The sequence below is a fragment of the Sphaerodactylus townsendi genome, linkage group LG02 (assembly GCF_021028975.2).
Source record: "Sphaerodactylus townsendi isolate TG3544 linkage group LG02, MPM_Stown_v2.3, whole genome shotgun sequence".
Lineage (NCBI taxonomy): Eukaryota > Metazoa > Chordata > Lepidosauria > Squamata > Sphaerodactylidae > Sphaerodactylus > Sphaerodactylus townsendi.
Window position 1 is genome coordinate 71740184 of NC_059426.1, and position 23386 is coordinate 71763569.

A 23386-nucleotide genomic window follows, 5' to 3' on the forward strand; every position below is an offset into this window, starting at 1 on the left:
TCATCATGTTTCATCACAGGGGCAAACAAGTAAGAATTTATAAGACCTGGAGAATGATGCAGTCCAACTCCAGCTCCCCCTCCCAACTAGAACAGTAGCTTTAAAAAAAAAGCCTCTTATGCGCAACTCTGACAGTGCACTCACAAGAGCATCTTATAATACATATGGTTTCCCCCATTTAATGCTCCTAGTTACATTTACATGCAGGAATACATGGAGACAAGCGGGGGGGGGGGTGATTGAAAAGACATCACCTTAATTTACATGCACCAGCCTGCGGTGAAAGGCAGAAGAGCAGGGTCAGCATACAAAGCTGGCAATTTATTAATTCAGACTGAGCTTCATGAAGTTTAATATTTTAACTACTTTTTTTGCAGATATTCAGAATTCCCTGGAATCATCTCTGAACAGTACTGAGGTACCAGCTCTATAGAAAAGTGATAGAAACAGAATCCAGTCACAATTAAGAGCAAGCACAGTAGTTTGCAACTCTGCGCATTCTGGATTTTATGTGCTCTATGTGTTCCCACCACTACATATATTGTCTGGTGTATTATTTTGGAAATTAGGTTACCGAGCAGGAAGGGTCACTCCTCCACCCGCAAAAAACAAAAACACAGCTCAAACAATGCCATGTAACCTCACTGAATTCACTGCAAAACATACACTGGATCAGGCTGCAAGCAACCCAAAACTGGCTGCTGTGGGTTTTCTGGGCTGTGTAGCACACCTCACCCTGACATGCCTCTGAAGACGTCAGCCATAGATGTGGGCAAAACATTAGGAGCAAAAACTCCACAGACACACAGCCCAGAAAATCCACAACAGTCAGTTGACACCAGCCATGAAAGCCTTCAGCAATCCAAAACTACTTGCCATTAGATCCAGTTTTCAAATGCACTGCAGTTTTGTACCAGTTCAATCCCCAGTTCTATAAACCAGGCACATTTATTTGTGTTATGTTTTGATATTCCTCAATCCGTACTTTACAAACCTTCTCCCTCAGTTATCTACCCACAAATCTTGAAATAGTAACCTGAATTACAAAGACAGATGTGCCATTGCATGCAAGATACAAATGATATGCTTTAGAATTGCAAAGAGGCAAATTTCTCTCATTATACCACTCCCCCAATAAAGAAGACTCTTTTCCATCCATGCACCCATCCCCTGCAAATCCTCATGATGACTAATGTTCCCTGCCTTTCTCTGCAGGGGCAGCAATGCTGCCACTCCTGGCCTCCAAACATGGGCTTTTCTTGATATTATAAACTGCCAAGGGGGGGCCTATTTTCTTTTTAAATTGTTGTAGAAGACCTAATTATGTTAAATAAATAATAATAATATTGCAAGGCTCCCTTTCCTTCAGCAGGCCTTTGCTTCTCAAAAAATTATAATAATGTAGGTTTGTAGAGTACTACTTGCATCCAGACCCAAGCCATTATATACTACCTACCATGATGATCATTGACCATACCACTGAAGCCTTGCCACGCTCGTGTTGTTTGGTGGCTTCAGTACCACAGCTCAGCAAGATTGGGTGTGGGTTTTTCTCTCTGTGCAGCCCTCTTCCTCTGTTCTCCTTTCTGCATTCCGGATCTCATTCCCCTTTTTGTTTTCTGACAATTGCTTCTGTTAATGTTGGCACCTTAAGGGCATCCTTGCATTTGCTCCCCACCCCCCTTTCCATGTCTGCCCCAGAGATGTGGATGGAGTAAGTTAGGATTGAGTTTGAACTTTGTTGAATAGCTTCCCTCGTGAGGTGGGGTATATAGCTCATGATAGCTAATGATACCTTTGCTGCTGAGAAAAATCCAGCCTTCTGAAAGAGGAGCATGCTGTGCACATGCTAGTGTTGACAGGGTTATTAAATCACTGCCTACCCATGACTCTGGTGACCACAGATCCAACCATTATTTTGTTTGGAACACACACCCCAGCCAGTTTTGAGCCAAATCCTTGAGGCACTGGCACTGTTGCTCCCAGCCACTAGCAGGGATGGAGAAGCTGATGTGTGGCTGCTTTTGGCAACAAAACAAACTTAGCAACAAAGCAAACTTAGTTGGTTGTGGCCATCTCCCGTCCATGCCCCTTTCTGCAGCCTACAGACCATGTAGAGATCCCTGCAGGCCACACTGTTAAGGGCACATTTTCCAGAAATGTGCAGCAAATATTAACATCTGAAATGGTTACTAGAATTAGAAGATTCATCTGCCTTCTCGAGTGCTGCTCTGAGACACATTTTCACTACTTAAAACCATTTTATTTCCACCCCCTGGTTTATAATACATTTAAAGGTAATGTAAAACCCTTGCAAATCCTCCAAAACAGGGTTCCACTTCCCCCTAGGCAATTCTGACAAAATGGAATAAATATTAAGCCCTCTGTTGAGTTGCTTCCACTTCTGAAGGGAGCAGAACTTCCTCCTTGGTCCTGAATACCCTGTGATGGCCCATCAGACACAACATACACACAGCAGAGCAGTATCATGCAGACACCCAAAGACCAGGGCACAGCCAGGACTGGGCTGAGGATTGCACGAGGGGGCTGGAGGCAGGCAAAGGGACAACTCCCCTGCTGCTTTTGTTTCCATACCCCCCACCTGTACTTAAGCCACAGACAGTAATAGGAAGACCTGGAAAAGACAGGAGGTGGGGCACGGGGGCTGGACCCACTGCTGGCTCACTTGGCATCAAACGGGGACATTAGAATATATATATACACCCCCAGCACTCAAAAACTGGAAGCGGGAGAACGCAGTCAATCCACAAAGTAACACAGTTTATGTCAAGGTTCCCTGCTCCACTCCCCTGAAGTGAGTTGAGAGATGTTGGCTGAGATGTGGGTCAAGGGGGACCACAAGCAGAACAGCTGGAAGTTGGACTTGATATGACAGAAGGAACCTCTGGGATTACGAAGAAGTTTCTTCGTGTCCAGTTGGCACTGGACGCCAGCTTGCAGCCTCTGCTAGGCAGAGTGGTTTCTTCCTCTCTCTCTCTGCGCCTGGTGTTCTTGACTCCTTCCTCTCACAGACCCACCCTCGGGACCAGCTGCGGTAACTCAGACCATGCAAGGACTTTCTCCACAAATGCTCACTCCTCACTATCCAGCTTGAGGCTGATGCTGCGTGTCTTGGATCGGGGCTGAGCACTCCCTGAGCCCTCTCGTTCTGCCTGGCTCTGCCCCCGCGAGCGCAATAGCTGGCTCTGCTTGCGCAGGAAGTCGACAGGAGCAGGGCAGCCGTAACTGCCTTTGCCCAGGGTGGGCCTTGTTGTTCCCTTTGGTGAGTGGGCAAGGGATGTGGATTCCAGCTGAGCGAGGTGGGCAACGTAGCCATCCGAAAGGAACTGCAGGAAGAGAGATCAGAAGCAGCTGAATTTTGCTCTTAACTGGTTCACCTCCGCCCCTTGATGAGCCACCCTATGGTCAACAAAGCGGCTGACTCCTCGGCCCGCCAAGACAGAGCTAAACCTGAGCTGCTGTCCCCTAGTAAAAATTACTTTGTACCTGGCACTGGCTTTGCAGTTTTTTCACAGCCCTGCCCACAATGTAGATTTGAGATGGAGGAAGCCCTAAGGAGCTGTAGACAGAGATATCCTTGGTGGATCCATAACCAGCCACAATGCTGACCTCTGCCTGTGATAAAAGGATGAAAATGCCTGTGATGTTTCTCTTCTACTTCCCTTTTTCCTACACTGCTTTTTCAGCTTCTTCCACGGACATCACTCCCAACGGTGCTAGACTCTATCCCAAACAAACCATGTGGGCAGCTGCAGGAGAACTGCCACATACCTCCTGCTGCAGGCCCTGTAGAAAAACTGCTTTCTGGCGCAGGGGATCGTGGGTGAGCCCATCACAGAAAGAGACAATGCCGTGGGGGAAGTTGTGCTGCGTAAGCCAGGCCACCACACGATGCTTCTGCATGTCTGGACGCCCGGTCACATAGATGATCATGTATCCAGAGTCCTGCCAGTGCCTAACAGACAAAGGAAGAGGTGATTTATGGATCTGCGTTTGCTAGACCTCTGGACTAGGAAGATGTTTTCAAAGGTAAGTAGACCAGAACATTATTGGATACTGATTTTTTTAACAACTCAAATCAAAATAAATAGGTAAGAATTGCATTGCTGGATCGGACCATGAGGACCATCTTGCCCAGTATTCTATGCTCAACCATGTAGGCACAGGTGCCCAATGAAGCCATCACAGGTAATATCCAACTCTTGCGGCCAGCATATTTCTCAGTTCTTACTTAGCATCTTACTCAGTTACACACATCACTTCTGAACGTGAAGGTTCTATTTAATGCGGTTAATGGTCAGTGATAGATGTACCCTGACAAATTTGCCTAACCCTATTAAAACCCATTGGTGGCCATCAAGCACATGCTATGAAGAACTGCTCCTTTTGTAATGAAAGGAAGCTGTCTAAACAGCAAGGCAAGAAGGAGTTTTGTGCATATACATCTTGTTGGAGTAGTCCCAATGATTCTTGATAACCTTTGCCGAGTGACAGCACTTGATAGAATAAGATACAACACTTGGTAAAACAGACACAGAGCTTATAACACTATTATTAATCAAATTTAAATGCAACATCAAAATAAAAGTCAGTTGGTTTAACAAAAGCATCTTCCAGTAAAAGCATTTGTTTTCTGAGGAAACAGGAAATGGGAAGGCAATCTTAACATAAGTGTGTGAGGGTAAGCAAGAGAGTTGTGGGACCTACATTTCAAGAAAACCGTGGTTCATTCTTTTTTATTGCTAACCACACTGGGGTCTTAGATCAAGACTTGATACCGAGGAAAGAAAATTTAGCAGGAACGATGAAGTCCACTGACAACCGGACAGCTTATTACTTATTTCCCAGTATACCCAACACTCAGCCATCAAAGTGGATGCCACCAGAGAGAAGTACAGGAATCCTCAGAGAGGGCCATTACTTACCTCACAACATCAACAGCACCTGCGCGCACCTTAGGATCACTGCCCATAATGGAGACGCTAGCTGTAAAGGAGCCATCAATACTGAAGACAACACAAGGCGTGGATTTGGCCACTACTGTCAGAAAACATTCAGCATATGTGTGGTCACCTCTGGGGAAAGAAAGAAAATGGAATCAGCTCTTAAAAACATATGCCTGTGCTAGTCCACCAGCAGATACCCCACCTTCCTTGAATCAGCAGTGTACAGCCCAGGCATCCCCTGGGCAGCTTCAGAAAATCAAGGAAAGGAGTATGTCTGTAATTCCAGCTCTGGCTTTATTAGCAGAAGACATATTACAAAGGAGGTCCTTAGAAAGGGCAAATAAAGGTAGCATTTGTGTCTCCTGCAGTGTGTCTCCTGCAGTGTGGTGTAGTGGTTAATAGCAGTGGACTCTAATCTGGAGAACCGGGTTTGATTCCCCACACCTCTACATGAGTGGCAGATTCTCATCTAGTGAACTGGATTTGTTTTCCCGCTCCTGCACATGAAGCCTGTTGAGTGACCTTCAGCCAGTCACAGTTCCCTCTGAAATCTCTTGACCCCACCTACCTCACAAGGTGCCTGTTGTGGGCAGAGGAAGGGAAGGAGTTTGTAAGTCACTTTGAGAATCCTTAAAGGAGAGAAAGGTGGGGTATGAATCCAAACTCCTCCTCTTCTTCAACCAATAACTGAATTGGCTACAATAATAGAACTGTCCACTCACAATAGAAGTGTCTCAAGCTCTGGATCAATGAGGTCTGATGTACACATGCAGCAAAACAAGATTAAAGAATACTGAGGAGGAAAAATGGGCTGTGTGTGAACGTGGGAGTGATGCCGTCACAACATATAATAATACACTGCAAGTAAGGTGAGAAAGGTGATGAACTCCACCTTGCACATGCTGTACTGGTTTTGCAGTTACATGGAATTAATATAGGGGAACTCAGAAAACTGAAATCCTGCACACACACACCCCATCTGAAATGTGATCAGCTACTTCGTTTCCAACCCAATTCTATTGCACAGGTAAAACAGAAAGAAGTAGTCAAAGTCTGGTTGAGACTTCAGATGAAACGGCAGCTGTAGGAGGGGGTTTCACCCACTTACCTGACTACCATACGGACAGGGTACATGCCAATGCCCAGCATCTTCTCCTCAGGAAGAGTATAGGAGAGTCTCCCGCTGCCACTTGTCACTTCAGTGCCATAGTGCACCCATTTTCCCGACAGTGGCTGTGCCATGATGTAGACATCCACCTGGGAGAAGAGGTCAAGGACAGCAGAACTGTTACTCTGCTGCATGTGCCTGTTACTGAGATGAATGGTGTTACACGTCTCCAAGCGAAATTGCCTAGGGTACCGATCCAGTGTTAGGACTACAAAGGAAAGGGGGTGAATGGTTCCTTAATTCTGAGCTTCTGGTTAAAGACGTGTTCACAACCATATTCCCACATACCCCACTTCAACACTTCATAGTCCATTTTAAATGTATGTATCTTTGAGCTCCCTCTTCTTTACCCATCCTCAACTTCTACTCCTTGCTGCACCAAGGCCCATTGGTGACACCTCTGCCATTAATGTCCACTCCAATTTCACTGCAAAACTTGTAGCTTGCACATTCTTTTCTTCCCCTGTGACCTATTTCTGGTCTCCTCCCCACTTCTTATTTCTAGTTTCTGCCTCTGATCTTTTCTACAGTCCTCCTGGTGACCCACAATTCTGAAATACACAGAGGGAAACGGGAAGCTGGCAGATAGAGATGCTCTGGGGAATGAGAGAAGTTCTACAAGAGGCCCTCTTAACATTAGCTAACTGTTTGGGTCACTCTGATGAAAAGAACTAAACAGGTACTGAATATGTTTTGCCTGAACAGAAGACTAATGGGAGACATAATCATGTTTTTTGAGTACCCAAAGGGCTGCCACATGGAAAACTTGTTGGGTGGTCCTCCCCAATGAGCAAGGCTAACTCTAATGGACTTCAGCTACAGGTGAGTAGATTTCAGTTGAATGTTAGGAAAAACTTCCTTTGTAAGAGCAGCTCAACAGTGGAATTGATCAGCTATGTGAAGGACTCTCCCTCACTGGATCTCTCAAGCAGAGGCTGGACAGCCTTCAGTTGGGGGTGGATTTCTTGCACTGAACAGAGGGTTGGACTAGATGCCAAAATGCCCTGCGGTAAATCCGGGAGCGTGCCTGTCGCAGCACTTTTTGCCCTGCTGTTGACTCTGCACTGCTCTCCAGTTCTTCGTGGCATTCATGGCAGGGCCGGTGCGTTATGACCCAAATGTTTCTTCACGAGCCTGGTGCTTCTCCATTTGCACTGCGAGCTCTTCAGCAATGTCTTCCACGCATGCACAGACAACCTCCATTTTCCACGTTCTGATTGGCTGAATCTCCTCCCTTCCCCCACTCACTTTCACTATTCTAGTTTTAAATGACTCTGCAGACAAAACAGGCACTGAGAATCAGTGCCCTCACCCCCACCCCCCCGGTTTAAAAACCTTGTGTGCGACGAAATCACCTCTGTCTAAAATCTAAATTCCTTGTCGCGTTTGTGGCGCCTGCACATGCCACTTTTCTGTCCAAGGTTTCTCCCTCCGTTTTTTGTCCCCCACTCCTGGTGGGGGGGGGGCACCGATTCTCAGCACCTGTCCTTTGGTGGGGTGGGCCAGAGCAGCGTTGAAGGAAAAACGGCCCTGGTTCTACTACCGAGGAGTTTCGCATGGTGGCAGAAGCCACTGGAGCAACAAAGAGGCATTTCAAAAGAACTTCAATCTTTGCAGTTCTGGAAATTTGCACAGCAAAGCCGTGGGGCAGTGCAGGAGCAAAAATGTGGCACACTGCAGCACCAGAGGCCGTGCAGAACTTCCGATTGCATCAGGGCATTTCCTGTGCCAACAGAGGAACAATTCCGACGTGCAAAATCGACCTAGGGCTACTTTTCCAGAGCAATGACTCATGACTAACTCAAACTCAGTTCTGCTGCCTGTCCCCATATTGGGTCTGGCTCCCCTTCACTGCACTTTCTCCCCTCTTCAGCCTGCTCATTCCCATCGTCCTTCTTAGACCCACGAAGACCCTTTCTTTCTGGTCCTCATGGTAATTCTTCTATGCAGCATAAACTGCGTTAAGGAGCACCACGGTCATATTGCATCACTCAGTTACCTCACTATCACTCATTCGTGATCGCCATTTTCAGTTGGGACTTGAATACAGTGTTTAGATGTCCACCTAGAATGATGAGCATTCATGGCAAGCTCCAGTTCACATCACCCCTCAGACTTTCATGGCAAGCTCCAGTTCACATCACCCCTCAGACTTTTACCTGCTGCCCCATGTTCAGCCCTGCCATGTCCCATTTCCATGGTTACCTTCTCCCCAGTTAGAGTTACTACATCCAGTGGCCCATACATGAAGCGCCCATTGAGGACCTGGGGATGTGCCTCACACACAATGACATCACTGGCTCGGTGGTTGGCTGTGACATTCTGGAAAACAAGAGATCCACAGTTTTTACTATCCCTGCTTTATAAGAGGGAGAAATAAAACACAGGAACTGGATCTAGTCACAGAACTATATCAACAGAGCCCACTACGGTAACAAATACAACTATTCCAGCTCCTATCTGAGGCAGAGAAACTCTCAGGGAGAGTTTACATGCTTGCAGTTTTTTGCACAGAGACCTCATCACATGATGTTTGTCACTCTATACCACATTCCTGTGTGGTATTTCACAGACTTAACAGCAGCACCTTTTCCAGTAGAGACTAACACAACCCTCTTCCTTAACTGTGTCTGTATTTGGATATGTGGAGGTGTTTGTTCTAGAATCAGCAACCACATAAAATTACAGATGACTTACTTCATGTTGAGACTTCCATGTAAAAATTTGTGTGTAAAAAAAAAAATAACAAGCACCACCCACATTTTATCTGCAAGGAAAAGTAGAAATCATCTTCCTGAATGAGGACACAAATAAGAAAGTCTTGACCCTGCATTAGACATCCTTGTTCTCTGGATCAAATGTCACACCTTCAACACTGTCATAACCACAGGAAGCCTGGAGAAAGCTTCGTTCAAGAAGCACTGACCTATTGAAAGTGCCTCACAAACCAACATTAAACCCTCATATATAACTCCATGAAACAGTCTTGAAGGGTTGCTACACCCTTCTTGAAACAAGTCCTCTTTACCCTTAGTGATCTTGTTCTCTCCCTGCCAGAAAAGTATCTGCTGGGATCCATTCCACAGATCCCAAATATACCAACTGAACCCTTAAATGTGCACACACTAGTGTAAAGGAGCATTGTCTATCAGCAGGGCAAATCAGGAACATACTCCATTAGCCCAAGGTAATAAATTAACCTCCCACTCACCTAGTATTAAATTCTCCACCAAGAAAGTACACATCCTTTTCTCTACATGCATTTTGCATACAATACAGTTCTCCAGGAAAAAAGCAACATTCAGCTTGGTTCACTAAAATGGAAAGAGTTACCTCTTGCAGAAATCAGAGGTGCCAATCTCTCGTTGGAAATTACTGGTGATTTCTGTCTTTGGAGTGTGACCCCCCGCCGCCACCCTTCCCCCCACCCCTCTGCCCCCCCCCACCAGCACATGTAAAGTCCAAGAAGCTTTCTGAAATGCTGCCCTTGGGTGAATAAGGAAGCCCCCACAAGGACAGAATTATGGAGTCAGAAATCTGCCATGGGAGGGGCAAGGAATCAGCAAATGCACACACATGTGCACATGAATTCTTCCATCAGGGAAAAGGTCCTGCAGAATCCAAAGCAAAATATCGAAACATGTACAGAAGGGATAAAGGTCAAGAGAGCAAAGGAGACATGGCAGGAAGACAGTATATGCAAGTCTCCCCTTTTGTTTTTGACTGGAAAGGATCAGCCCATACCCACTGACCTAGATCATAGTTCCTAGGTCCAAGTATGATTCCAGATCCCAGACGCAAGATTCAGTCAATTAAGACACTACAGTGACATAGTTTCTTACCCGGATCTTCACTTGTGTGCGCTTCCGCTGCCATTTTTCACGGGGAAAAGCTGGACTGTAGATGGAACTCTCCTCATTCTCCGTCACTTGAGGTTGCTCCGTCTCGATCACCTGCAGCCAGAATATCTCAGTGCCAAGTAATTCATAGGCAACAGGCCCCATATTTTTAACTGCAATCATTTATGCGTCCACCCAAGAGATTAAAGAGATAAATTCCCCACTCCCCACACCATCTTGCTTGTATCCCCCTTTTGAGAATATTTCTGATTATTTATCTGAAATAGGAGACTATGACTCTGGTGCATAGAACTACACTCTCTTTTGTATTCCATAGCAAGACAAGGATCAGCTCAGACACTCAGGCCTGGTCTCAGGTTTACCAAAGCGAGAATCGAAATTCGCAAAATCCAAACCTCTCCCCAACCTTCACACTCAGTTGCACTCACCTACTGCCAAAGCCATATGTTCAAATTTCATCCTCCACAGTTTTTCTTGCATGCAACTCCCACATCACTTGCCTAAGCTAGGACCGCCTCCCCAAACCTCTTTGTTCAAGTGCCAGATCCCTATCAGCGTGCACCCACTCCCCAGGACAGTGGCACTTCCCTCCTGCATCTTGCAGGTAACAGCCCTAGTACCTGGCGAAGGATGAAGGCAGCTACATCAGCGCTTTCCCAGTAGCTGGCATGGAAAAGATGAGGTAGGGTAATGGTGGGAAAGGCCGTCAGCGCCTCCGGGCAATAGAGGGAGTAATCAATGCGTTTAGCACCCCACCAACGCTCCAAAACTAGAGAGGAAGGAAAGAGCAATTTATTACCTGTACATACAATACTCAAGTAGAACTGTGGCTAGCACACTCAACTCCAGCACAACACAAGCACATATCCCATATCATCCCCCAGTACCACCCTGCCTATCGTCTTAACAAAGGCCCAATTGAATACATAGCCTAAAAAGGGGGCCTGCAAGCAATGACAACCGTTCGAAGGCTGGTTCCGTTCAACAGTTCAGGCCCCCGAACTTTCTCCTTTTGCACCCAGCCTGGCTTCCCTTCAAATCACACAAGGCAACCTAAGCAGATTGCTTAACTCTCCAGTCTTTGGCTACCATCCAGAGCGCCATCAGGCTCCTTAAATGTCATTTAGTTCAATGAGGCTGAAGCATGAGGTTACTTGTTACAGTACAGCAGCTGGGATAATTAATATGGCTGATGCAAAATGAGAGCCAAGGGAGCCAAAATGAGAGCACAACCACTTGTCTGGGGAAGTCCTCCAATCCAGAACACATTGTGAAAGCGACACAAAGGGGTACAATGTGCCCCAGCGATGGAAATTGGGTGTGCAAGTCAAAGAGCACACATTTTCTTGGCAGTACAACAAGCATTCAGACCTGGCAAAATGAACTCCTTTGACTTCCTGCACACAAGAATCATTGTTTAGGTTTCCATCCAAATCGCCTGCTGATGAACACGGGGAGGACTGCTGAATACTTCGGGCAGAGCTGAGTAAAGGCACACAGCTTTAGATGCCAAGGTTTAAGATATAAGGGAAAAGCCTTCAGATTTCTCAATGACCTTCGGGCAACAGGTTATGGTATTTCAGCCCCATTAACACGTAGAACACCCTGCTGGAATTCACTGCCATGAATCCTAATTTTCTTTTCAAAAGAAAACATTATTTAAAAAACCATTAAGTGAAAACTCCTGACCCTCTTTCCCTCCTCAGACTGACAAAAAGGGCATAAATGGTGTTATATGACAGTGTAATTCGCAACTCGCAGATTGTGGATAGAATGGGGATGAAAAACAGAATGGGATGAAAAACAGAAGGAACCAGACCCGAAAGGGGCTATACAGAAAAGTGCAGAGGGAAGGCACAGGCAATTAGGCACTCACTCTTGACAACTTCACTGGTGGAAGCTACAGGGACCTCGCTGGTGGATGTCTCACTCCCTTTCCAGAAGCCCCCAAAAGAACCTGTTGGGGTCGGTGGCGTTACAAGTTCCAGATCATCCAAGAAGAGGGCAGAGTGAGCCTGAACCGACTCAGCTAGGAAAGGAGAGAGGTAAGCAGAGCTACTGTCAACTGCCCACCAATTATTCCAAATCCTTCACTGGCTTAATATCCACCATCTGCGGATCGTGTATTCACCAGCCTAGCTTTGGCACTCTTCACATAGGCCATTTCAATGTGTTGAGATCCCACACAGCAGAGGGATGTGTGTGAATTAACACGATTGTGCAGGTGTGTCAATTGCCAGGGCCTTTCCCACAGAGTTGACACCCTTCCTCCAGGTGACAATTTCATGGGAAAGACCCACACAGTAATCCCCATCCACATGGAAGCAATATTTGCTTGCATGACCCTGCAGGGTGGGATTACATCATGGCCGAGTATGTCAGACTCGGTACAGAACAGAACACAGTGCAAGCATAAAAGACGGATGGAAAATATTTGTTTCTATGTTTATTTATATCCCAAAGCCCTTTGCAGGAACATCTAACGTATAAAATACCATGCATGCCTACATCTATAAATTATTAAAAATGTCTAACAAAATATTTTTTAAAAATATTACAGAGGGCAGGAATGATACAACAAACGCTATAAATTCCATGATGCGATACCTCGCCCTCGGTAGAGAACAACGGTTCCTAACTGGTATTGGCAGTAGCTGAAACTTTGGTGTAACAAGGCAAACTGGAGCCCTGGGCAAAACCTGAGTTGGATGCCCCCCCTTCCCCATTGGCGGCCACCCCACCACGACCAAATTTCTTTTGCACTAGGACATTGGTGCCTGCAAGGGGTGCAGTTTTAGACATATCAGCACCAAAATTTCAGCGTATCATCAGGAGACTGTCCTTATGTCATCCCCCAAGTTTGGTGAGGTTTGGTTCAAGGAGTCCAAAGTTATGGACTCCCAAAGGGGGTGCCCCATCCTCCATTGTTTCCAATGGGAGCTAATAGGAAGAAGAAGAGAAAAAGAGTTTGGATTTATATCCCCCCTTTCTCTCCTGTAGGAGACTCAAAGGGGCTTACAATCTCCTTGCCCTTCCCCCCTCACAACAAACACCCTGTGAGGTGGGTGGGGCTGAGAGAGCTCGGAAAAGCTGTGACTGGCCCAAAGTCACCCAGCTGGCGTGTGTTGGAGTCCACAGACTAATCTGAATTCCCCAGATAAGCCTCCACAACTCAAGCGGCAGAGCGGGGAATCAAACCCGGTTCCTCCAGATCAGAGTGCACCTGCTCTTAGCCACTACGCCACTGCTGGGGACTACAGTTTTGAGGGTCCATAGGAGATGGGGGCTACAGTTTTGAGGGTCCATAACTTTGGCCCCCCTGAACCAAACTGCACCAAGCTTGGAAGGTATCATAAGGGCAGTCTCCTGATGAGACCATGAAAGTTTTGAGACTGTGCCTTCAGAAATGTGCCTCCCGCAGCCTGCTATCTCCATTGACAGCAATGCAGAAAACTCAATGCAGAACAAAGATTCTTGGGCACATTTCTGGGATGTTCCTACAGGGGGCGCATTTTTTGATGTATCGGCCCCAAAATTTCAGGGTCTCATCTGGAAACTGTCTTGATGGCACTCCCCATGTTTGGTGCAGTTTGGTTTAGGGGGTCCAAAGTTATGGACCCTCGAAGGCGGTACCCCATCCCACATTCTTTGCTAAGGAGATGGGGGCTACCCTTTTGAGGGTCCATAACTTTGGATCCCCTGAACCAAACATGGGGGGTGCCATCATGACAGTCTCCAGATGATACCCGGAAATTTTGGTCCTGATACGTCCAAAAATGCCCTTCCTTCCCGGAAGATATCCCGAAATTTGCTCAAGAATCTTTGTTCTGCATTGAGTTTTCTGCATTGCTGTCAATGGGGGTTGCAGGCTGGGGGTGGGGGGTGGGGGGTGGACATTTCTGAAGGCACAGTCTCAAAACTTTCATGGTCTCATCAGGAGACTGCCCTAATGATACCCCCCTGGTTTGGTGCAGTTTGGTTCAGGGGGGCCAAAGTTATGGACCCTCAAAACTGTAGCCCCCATCTCCTATTAGCTCCCATTGGAAACAATGGGGGATGGGGCACCCCCTTTGGGAGTCCATAACTTTGGACTCCCTGAACCAAACCTCACCAAACTTGGGGGGTAGCATAAGGGCAGTCTCCTGATGATACGCTGAAATTTTGGTGCCACTAGCCTAAAAACTGCGCCCCCTGCAGGCCAAAAATGGAAAACCACTAAAAATACCCCCAAACGAACCCTGCATTTTGATGCCCCCCACAAGGTGGTGCCCTGGGCAGCTGCCCACCTTGCCTAATGGGCATTATGCCCCTGAGCTGAAAAGATGGGTGGAGTAAGTTTCCCAGCACTACTTTTATATTTCAGGAGGAGCAAAATGTATTTCCTCCTTCAGTCCAGCATAACCTTCCAGGTCCTGTCTGGGCTAGGACTAATCACCACTTATTTGGCGGGGGTGGGGGGTGCAATATGGAGACCTCTGCCCATATAAGAATAGATAAGGAGTCCTTCAGCAGCTGCAAGTTTTCCTGCCATTGCAGCACAATGAGCATAGCTATAAAAGAATAAATTCTCAACACAAATCCACCACCTTACTACTAGTGATCCCACTGAAGCTGCCAATAACCAGGCTCAATTTATCACCCCAACTGACCTGCAGCACCTGCCTTCAACTTGAAGTGGGGCCTGAGGATCCTTCTCTGGCTCAGATCATAATGCAACTAGCAGGAGAACTCATTACCACCTGGCCCTTCCATTTAACTTGGCTGTAGTGAGGGTAGAAGTTGCAGGGCCAACACTTTGGACATTTCTTAGAGCACTGAATGCTGATGCAGCAGTGTTTCACATACCAAGCGTAGCAATATCTTGATTCCACAACAATTTGAAATTCTTACAGAGGGCTGAGGCACCCTGGGAAATTGTTTCTGAGAACCCCTGCTGCTACTGCAGCCATACCCCAGGTGCCAGGAAGGGAAGGCTCACAAGGAGGCTCTCAAAGAAACCTCACTATTGCTACCTCTGCCAGGTTAATGGGAAGTGAATAGTGGCAGTGACACAGCAGGCACAGAAGATGACAAAGAAGAAGAGTTTGGATTTAAAACCCACCTTTCTCTCCTATAAGGAGACTCAAGGCAGCTTACAAACTCCTTTCCTTCTTCTTCCCACAATGGAGACCTCTTGAGGTGAGTGGGGCTGAGAGTGTTCCAAGGAACTGTGACCAGACTAAGGTCACCCAGCAGGCTTCATGTGTAGGAGCAGGGAAACATTCCAGTTCACCAGACAAAAGTCACCACTCATATGGAGGAGTGGGGAATCAAACCTGATTCTCCAGATTAAAGTCCACCACTCTTAACCACTACACCATGGAGGGCAGAGATTTAGACTCCTGCCCTATAGTAAAGAGGTTTGAATTTCAGAACTGGCTTTTAAAAATAAATAAGTTTCTTTCGGCTTTACTTTTAAACTACTTCAGTTGCTGAGCCCAATTCTAAACAGATATAGGAAAAGATCACCTCTCGCCACTTAACACTTGAGGTCTTAGAACATTTATTACTCCTATTCTCTGCTGTGCCCCATTTTTTTTACATTGCTTCCATAATCCATTAAAAGCAGTTTTGTGTTCTGCAACACTAAGAGAATATAGAACTGAACAACATTATATTTCACTCCTCCTCAGTTCTGTTAGTTGCTGTTTCTTTCTCGTTATATATAGATCTGCATACTTCTCTGCTACTGCAGCTGGTTCATCTACACCCATATTTCCCAATGAGGCAACATTTCGCCAGCACTCCCAAAGCCAACCTTTGTGGTTTTTCTTACCCAATGAAGTGGATGAGCCATCTCCCAATGGATATTTCTGATAGCGAGGAATGGCAAAGGGTGGCACAGCGTGGAACTGTTGGGCCAGCAGAGGTTCCAGACGGGAGGCACAGGGGTCAGCTGCATGAAACAAGTTGTAAACCTGTTCGCAGGCTGGGTGCATCTGGGCCACTGAAAAGATGAAAGACTGTGTGTGAAATCAGCTGGAGGGGAAAAAAATAAGGACGTGAGGGGGGAAAACAGGGAAGATGAAAGATCATCCTTACCATCCATGGCTGGCATCACCGTCTTACGAAGAGCAAGTACAAGTCCCAGGGGTGAACCAAACAAGAAGAAACCAGACACCTTGAATTCCAGTTTCCCAACTGTGTTTGTCCCCTCAAAAGTCTCTATCATTGAAGATGATGAATTACTGCTACGCCGGGGGTCTCCTTCTGCCTCTGAAGCAGGCATGCCAGCCTGCAGGCTGGGAATAGCGGAAGACATGGTCATTGGCTAGGAAACTGACCACAGGTCCCTCCCACTAGTACCACACATCCCGTGAATGGCATATTTAGGATTGCTCGAGAAAAAGCTTTCTTTCCTGCTGTTGTGATCCATCCCTAATTCATCCCACATCTCCTGCATGAAGACCCACAGTGCACAAAACAGTCACAACATAGCCACCGGTTGCTTAGATAGAAGTCTTGGTCTGTCTCCTTCTTCCCAAGCATTGTTACTTACTCACACAATCAGGGTGACTTTATTTATTTTTTAAATATACAACCCTAGAGTTGAACGGGCTCAGGTAAGTTAGGGCAAAGATTCCTCCTGTCTTTTAATTTTTTGGCATCCTGCACCTGATTTGTTGGGCTACCTGGATGTACCTGGGTGCAATGACAAACGCTTCAGCACCACAGTGCGCCATAAAAGCATACGCAGAGATCAACAGAATGAAGACACCAGAGAACCGAAATGTGATACTAGCCACACCAAGGCTGAGAGGCAAAATACTCCATCACATTGCAGCCACAAAATACCCTCAAGGTGGAGTAATTTATGCTGAAGGGAATATTTAACCTTTTCTCTTGCCGAATGATTTCCCTTTAAAATTAATCCCACTTTTGCTTCACAAAAATGGATCCAGGAAGTCACGGGGGTAAAAACAGCTACGAAGGAATGCTTTTGTGTGTGTGGGGGGGGGGGGGGTTGTCAAGAGAAGGATTACATACTCTTTCCATCCCTCCTTTGTTTCATATCACCCAGCTGCAGTGCCTTCTACGGCTGCTGAATCTCACATAAAGGAAGGCATGAGGAGGCTACATCAACCTGCTCTGCAGAAGCTCTTTAAAGACTAATCATGTTGCCTTTTATCAAAGGCTGGATATTAGGCAGCCTGGCTAGTGCACACTTCAGGAAGCTTCTGCGCCTGACTGGTACCAATCCAACTGTCAGCTCTTGTGTCGGAGGCCCACTTCTCATTCCCTCTCACCTGGACAAGAACTGCTGCTGCTGTTGCAGAGAGTCGACCTCTGGTGCCACATTGCTATCACTGCGTTTATGGGTAGACAGCAGACCAGATGGCTCAGGGCTGGCACGGCCCCACAACCCCTCTGCTTTCTCAAGCATTGGATCTCGCACCACGGAAACCTCGGGAGACAGCAGGTCAGCATTCTGGGAAAACAACAACAGAGAAGTGCACATACATTGAGGAGATCTCAAAGCCGCTTCTGCTGTGAAGTGAGTAGAATCCAGGACACCTCCCATCAAGATAGAAACATGGTGGACAAATTATTTCACAGCTGCACACCCAACTAGGAAACTTCAGCTGCAGCTGACCAAAAGGAAACCCCCACCCCTTCCTCCTCTTCCCCATCCTTTGCCCTACAAGCAGTTCTTACAGAAAATGTTAGGAGGTTGCCCTCATTACACATTGCTTGATACACTCCCTAGGATCAGGAACTGACCATGCTGCCACGGCGGCTGCTCCCACGGCTCCCTGTCCCTCCAGCCCGACTGTGACAAAGGGCATCAAAGGCCAGGATTCCCCCAATGCAATCACCAATCAGTAGCACCTTCAAAAGGAAAACAAATGCGGGATTAAGTAGCTGTCCTTGTAGTCAGCCCTTAAGCACAACGTCAGCAGCCTCGTAAACAAGCCCAGAGAACTAGAACAACACATTCTAAGTTGCTTCCTTGCAAGGCCCTCCACTAAGATGCACTGGACATGCATGTATCACAGAGGCCTCTGCTTGGAAGAGACCAGTACTGGTGTTCTAGCTACCTGCAACATAAGCAACTGAGCAAAAGAACATGGCACAAAAGCTGTCGATATAGTCTACCAAAGCAGCTGCCAAGGAACTGTGAGAATCTGAGTTTTCCTTTTGCAATCAAGTTCAAGTTTCTAGCCCTTAAGACTGTAGGAAAAGCCCTAAAATCACACAAGCATCAAAAGATGCTTATCTGGTTTAACTATCATGACTGCAAACCAAAGAATCCTGGGAACTGTAGTTTTATGAAAAGGACAAAGATCTGTAATATACAAGGTTTAGCAGCTTTTCAAAATTACAGTTCTTTAGAGGAAGCCACTGGTTTAAATGTGTAGAATGGATGCATCCTCAGAAACCAGGAGATCGTCTGGAAGGTTTAAGCAGCTTGTGGCATTCAGTGGGTCCCTGTCTCTCCGCTTCTATACACTTATAGCATGTAAATCCTGGTCTCCCTGCCCCAGAACAAGAGTTACTTTATTGTTTAAATAAAAATGGAATAAAGGAGCTTTTTCATAATTTTTCCAATTGAAACATTTGGTTCTCTCTGGCGGTATTACAGGTTCCCCCTCCTCACTGCCTGCTCCAAGCGTTCTCAGCCCTCTCACCTGGCCACAGAAACCGGCACCATCAGGAGAGTGGATGAAGTTAGCATAGGCCTGGTTGGTACGGGCAATAACGGTTGCAACAGCACTCTGGTAGCTGCTTGATGAGGTGGCCAGGAGCGGCAAAGCAGCCAGGGGAATATGGTCCTGGCTGCTGGACAGACTGTCGCCATCATGACTGTATGGGCTGAGTCTGGGAAGGAGATGTGAGAACTGATCAGGACACAGTTCAGAACGAAGGTCTAGCACCCCAAGTCCTGGCACAGAGGTCAGAAAGTGCCTCTTTAAAGACTGGTCAAACTGCCTTCTAGAAAAGACAGGGCTGCAGCCTACCATAGCCATGGTCAATCAGAAAGGACAGCACTCTCAGAACATGGAATAAAGGGCCACTAGTCCCAGTTCCTGGAAGGTGGCTGTGGCAAAAGTTCCCCCCAGAATCAGATGCTCCAAAGCAGCTGCAGGAACACAGCCAATGCAATTGCTGCCCTTGCTATTCTTGCCAAAGTTTCCAGCCCTCCCCATAGAGGACAGCTCCCTATCACTGACACTCAGCTGCACACCTCTATACCTACTCCACCATAAACACTGTTGCCATCAAGCATCCCCATTTTGAAGAGTTATTGTCGGCCTGATGGATTCCCATGTCCCCTGTGCCAAGAAGGCACTGAGGCCCTCTTCAAGCCTCTCACACACAACTCCCGGGAGATCTCAGCCCTGCCCCACAAGGTGTTCAGGAGCCTGGCGGACTGAAAGACATGCTTCCTACTTGGAGACAAGGGCATAGGCAGCAGCACAGATGGGTGGACAGGGCACCAGACGCAATGCTATGTGCCCCAGGGCCTCAGGGAAGTGCAGGCGAGTGACCGAGTCCAAGGTGGCAGTGAGCGTCTGCATGTCAGCTTGCTTAGAGCCTGGTTCTCCAACACCCTGGTCTAGGATGTTGCCACTGTGGAGGATCAGGAAGAGTGCATGGATCCGGCATGTCCTAGACAGGTCTTCTGGACCAGCCTAAGGAAAAACAAACAGGGAAGAATTAGGGAGCAGCTGCAGTGGACGTGGGAATGGAACTGATCTCCCTCAGCCACTGTGGAAATTGTGTTCTGTTCAATGATTGTATGAGCTTTATTAGTCTCATCTGGGGCTTTCCCAGTTTCTGTCCCAATCTTATGGAATGCCATGCTAGAGGAGGTCAGGAGGGCATCACCTTTACTGACCTTCAGGAAACTCTCTTGAATTTTATTTTGATTTGCTGGTATTCTGACTGACAGCAAAGGCATTTGTAATTATGGTTATAAAGCTTTTTTTTATAGCTTATGTTTCTTAATGACTGTATTTTCTAAGCATTTCAGTAAGCCACTTTGAAACTGTATTTCTGGGAGCAATGGAGTAAAAAGTAATTCATATAAATAAAGAAATGGGAGAACTGAACAGGGTCCCACACAGACCAGCTTGGGTGCTTTACAGAGAATGGTGCTATGCATTCACAAGCTTTCACAAGTGGTTTTGCATCATAATTCTGAATGCACTTAAGAAGGAAGGCAGCACGGCAGATAAACTCACCTCTGGTTGGCCTGGCAAGGTCATCCCATCACTGTCTGGTTTGGCTGCCCCAGCAGCTTCAGCTGCAAAAACATGAAACCATGAGGGGAACTGAGTACAGAACGAAAGCAACAGAAGGCTCTAAACACCACGGAAGAGGGCAATTGGTAAGAAGAGTGCCCCCTACAAAACAGAATTCCACCACCAGAACCCAGTACTGTGAGAGTCTATAAAGCCAAAAAATGCAAGGGGTGGGACAATGACACTATCGTGCATAAAATCCACCAGCATCAGCAGAATCCTGAGAATCTCAGTGGTTGGATTTCTTTGTTCAAAGCAACTTCCTAGCCTACATGATACCACAGAAAGTGGCGAAACACATTGGTGGTTTTTGCAAAGAGCCCAGAAAACAACATATTCTGAAGGAGGGCTCCAGAGGCCAAAAGAAAGGAAGCTGAGAAGGACAAAAGATTAAGCAATTCAGTCCCCTCCTACTCATAAGAGCGGGTGGGCACCAAATAGGCTGTTGTTGTTTTTTAAGTGTCACTTTCACAATAAAATTACTTTCACAATAAAATTACATGGGGGGGGGGGATCCTTTCACCCATGTGATCTACTTTTAATCGTTCATGTTATTTACAGTATTTGTGGTGTGCAAATAGACAGTCTGGAATCTTATCTAGCCAGATTTCCAGAAGATCAAATGGTCACAGCTAGACACACCTACAGATGATGGTCTAGCCTGGAAAACACGAGCTGCTCTCTTACCAAGGACATCATCCTGCTCGCTGGGCCGTTCCAGAGTATCGAGAAAATCATTGGAGTTCCACTTAGTGATTTCTTTTGCAAAAACATCATCACTGTCAGAGAGATCCTCTGGGGGAAGGAAAAGTCAGTGAGAAGCATGCATGGGGGAAACACTGTGAATATCACACACAAACACACACAGAGTGATTACATCCACAGTCTTTATGGATATGAAGAGTTGCCTTATGAGACAGACGAACCACTGATCAGTCTAGCCCAATACCATTTACTCTCACAGACAAAAGATAGCTAGGGTCATAGGCAAAAGTCTTCCCCAGTCTTCCTATCTGCAATTTTCCAGTACAAATTGGACTGAGGTGTGTTATACATGCAAAACACCAGGCTAAAATTTACACTTGCATGTGTGAACAGACACACTTATACAAGGAATAGAGACCCTGAGATTTTGATCTTCCTTTCACCATATGTATCTATATTCATAACTCTATCAAGTCTTGGGGAAACCTTGGGAGATAAATCCAAACATATACTACCCTTCCAACATATTGGAAGACCTGAATATGCCAGTAACGATCTACAGACACCCACGGATAGCCCGACTTCAAGCCATCTCAGAAAGAAACACATGCGCAAACATCTCTTTAACCAGAAACACGTACCATGAGCATCAAAGAATTCCTCCTCAGAGCTGTTCTCGGAGTCCCGTGCAATATTTTGCATCCGCCACTCCGATAAGCTGTGGGGAGACACTCCAGCTGCAGAGAGATCATAACCATAGAGATCTACAGCACTCATTCTATGAAAGACCAGCAGTAACCAGACACTCTCCTCAAATGTAAAGCATATCTCAAACGTAACACAGCTCTTCAGGAACAGCCTAAAACTCCCCATCTATTCAATCAGCTTTGCATACAAGTGTTAAGTTTTGTGCAGCAATAGAAGATGGACCACCCTTAGAGCAACTGAGGGTTTTTTTTTTGGTCTACATAGATGACATGGGAGGGAGCAAGCACCCCCACCTTCCCCAAGTTCTAAACACAGCTGGTTCTCTTCATTCTGTACAAGCAAATTAAGTGGCAAAATAGACGAATCCAGCACATGAGGCTGATCTAGTCAATGTCACAAGTAAGTTTTGGCCTAGTTTTTTTTCTTCTTTTTGAAGCCTGTTCTTCCAAAGAATGAAAAAAGAATAAAATTAAGTACTCTCCCAGAAATGTTCCAGGCCTAATGGGGTACGGAGGGGGGAAAGCATGCTACTACCGTGGACACTACCCAATAGGTGTCCTTATCACACATTGAAAGGTATACACATATACTGGTAGCAGGTTAAACATGCTTGTGGTGGGATGATATTCATTTTTCCAGGTCACATACATTACAGAAACCTGCAAAGTAGCTTGACCAAACTATGGCAAGACACACAAACAAATGTTAAAATGCATCTCACAGGTAACAACTGCTCTACAATAGGTGCTCTGAATCTCTGAAAACTGTTGTTAACACATTGCAGTCCTACTGTTCTGTGCCTAAAGCCCAATCTCCCTCCCACAAGTACACAGTAAATTGAATGACATCATCCATAGATCAGAAAAATGAAAATGCTGCTGCACATGAAGCCGGCACCTGCACAATTCAAAGAATAGTTTAACAAGTATGCCAGATGTGTCCAACGCAAGTGAGGCAAACCACACACTCCAAGCAAAGACAGGAAAGCAAACCAAAGGGCGGGGGGGGGGGATCTATCACAATCTCCATGTGGTCCTCAGTGAATCCCCAGGTGGCAAGAAACCAAGGAAAGACAAGAAAAGAAATCTTGGTTCTCTAGAACAAAACTGAGTGTACTCAATAGCCTGCCTTCAGCTGCAGAGAGATCTGATGCCTTAAAAAGGGAAGAGACCCTGCTCCCACACACACACTTTTCTGCGCCTCTCTTTGCTTACGTCTGCAGTTATTATTCACCTGCATGCTGAGAAGAGTATGAGGAGCGAGAAGCTGATGACCACTGCTTGGCAAACGCTTCATCTCGTGATGTCTCAGGAGTTCTCAGGCTTGTCACGCTGTCCTGCTTCTCTCGGTTGCCTGGCTCAGCCTGGCCTTCAGGGCTGGGTGAGGTTGTGTCTGGGGCAGGCTCCATGCACTTGGCCATCTTCTGGGCCAACATGCGTGCCGTTTCTTCCTCCAGCCTTCGGATGTCATCCATGGTAAGGTCTATCCACTCATCCTGCCAACACCAGGCCTGGCGGTGTGCCCGCAGCATTACCTTTCGCAGACCTGCAGAGGATGCCAGGAATTGCTACTGCCCAGCACTTCCCACGAGTCCCAAACAAACTGCAGCTCATCCCTCCTATTATTTTATTCATGATTCGGCCTTGCTCCATCTCCAAAGCACCGAAGGACAACTCTTGACATTACTTTTTT

General features: G+C 46.5%; 1 protein-coding gene across 1 annotated transcript in view; it reads right to left on the reverse strand.

Moving 5' to 3' along the window:
- Positions 1–2241: 2241 nt before the first annotated feature.
- The window catches only part of PITPNM1 (phosphatidylinositol transfer protein membrane associated 1), a 29744-nt gene continuing 8599 nt past the window's right edge, over positions 2242–23386 (reverse strand). Inside the window, exons 6-24 of the mRNA XM_048484026.1 lie at positions 22928–23239; positions 21628–21723; positions 20969–21076; positions 20222–20283; positions 19428–19669; positions 18665–18854; positions 17757–17864; positions 17282–17463; positions 16077–16276; positions 15811–15981; positions 11872–12024; positions 10616–10764; positions 9978–10088; positions 8341–8457; positions 6076–6224; positions 4947–5096; positions 3793–3976; positions 3508–3636; positions 2242–3347 (exon numbers count right to left, since the gene is read on the reverse strand). Coding sequence (XP_048339983.1) covers positions 3093–3347; positions 3508–3636; positions 3793–3976; positions 4947–5096; positions 6076–6224; positions 8341–8457; positions 9978–10088; positions 10616–10764; positions 11872–12024; positions 15811–15981; positions 16077–16276; positions 17282–17463; positions 17757–17864; positions 18665–18854; positions 19428–19669; positions 20222–20283; positions 20969–21076; positions 21628–21723; positions 22928–23239 — 3068 coding nt within the window. The 3' untranslated portion in view covers positions 2242–3092. The remainder of the gene's footprint in view (positions 3348–3507; positions 3637–3792; positions 3977–4946; positions 5097–6075; positions 6225–8340; positions 8458–9977; positions 10089–10615; positions 10765–11871; positions 12025–15810; positions 15982–16076; positions 16277–17281; positions 17464–17756; positions 17865–18664; positions 18855–19427; positions 19670–20221; positions 20284–20968; positions 21077–21627; positions 21724–22927; positions 23240–23386) is intronic.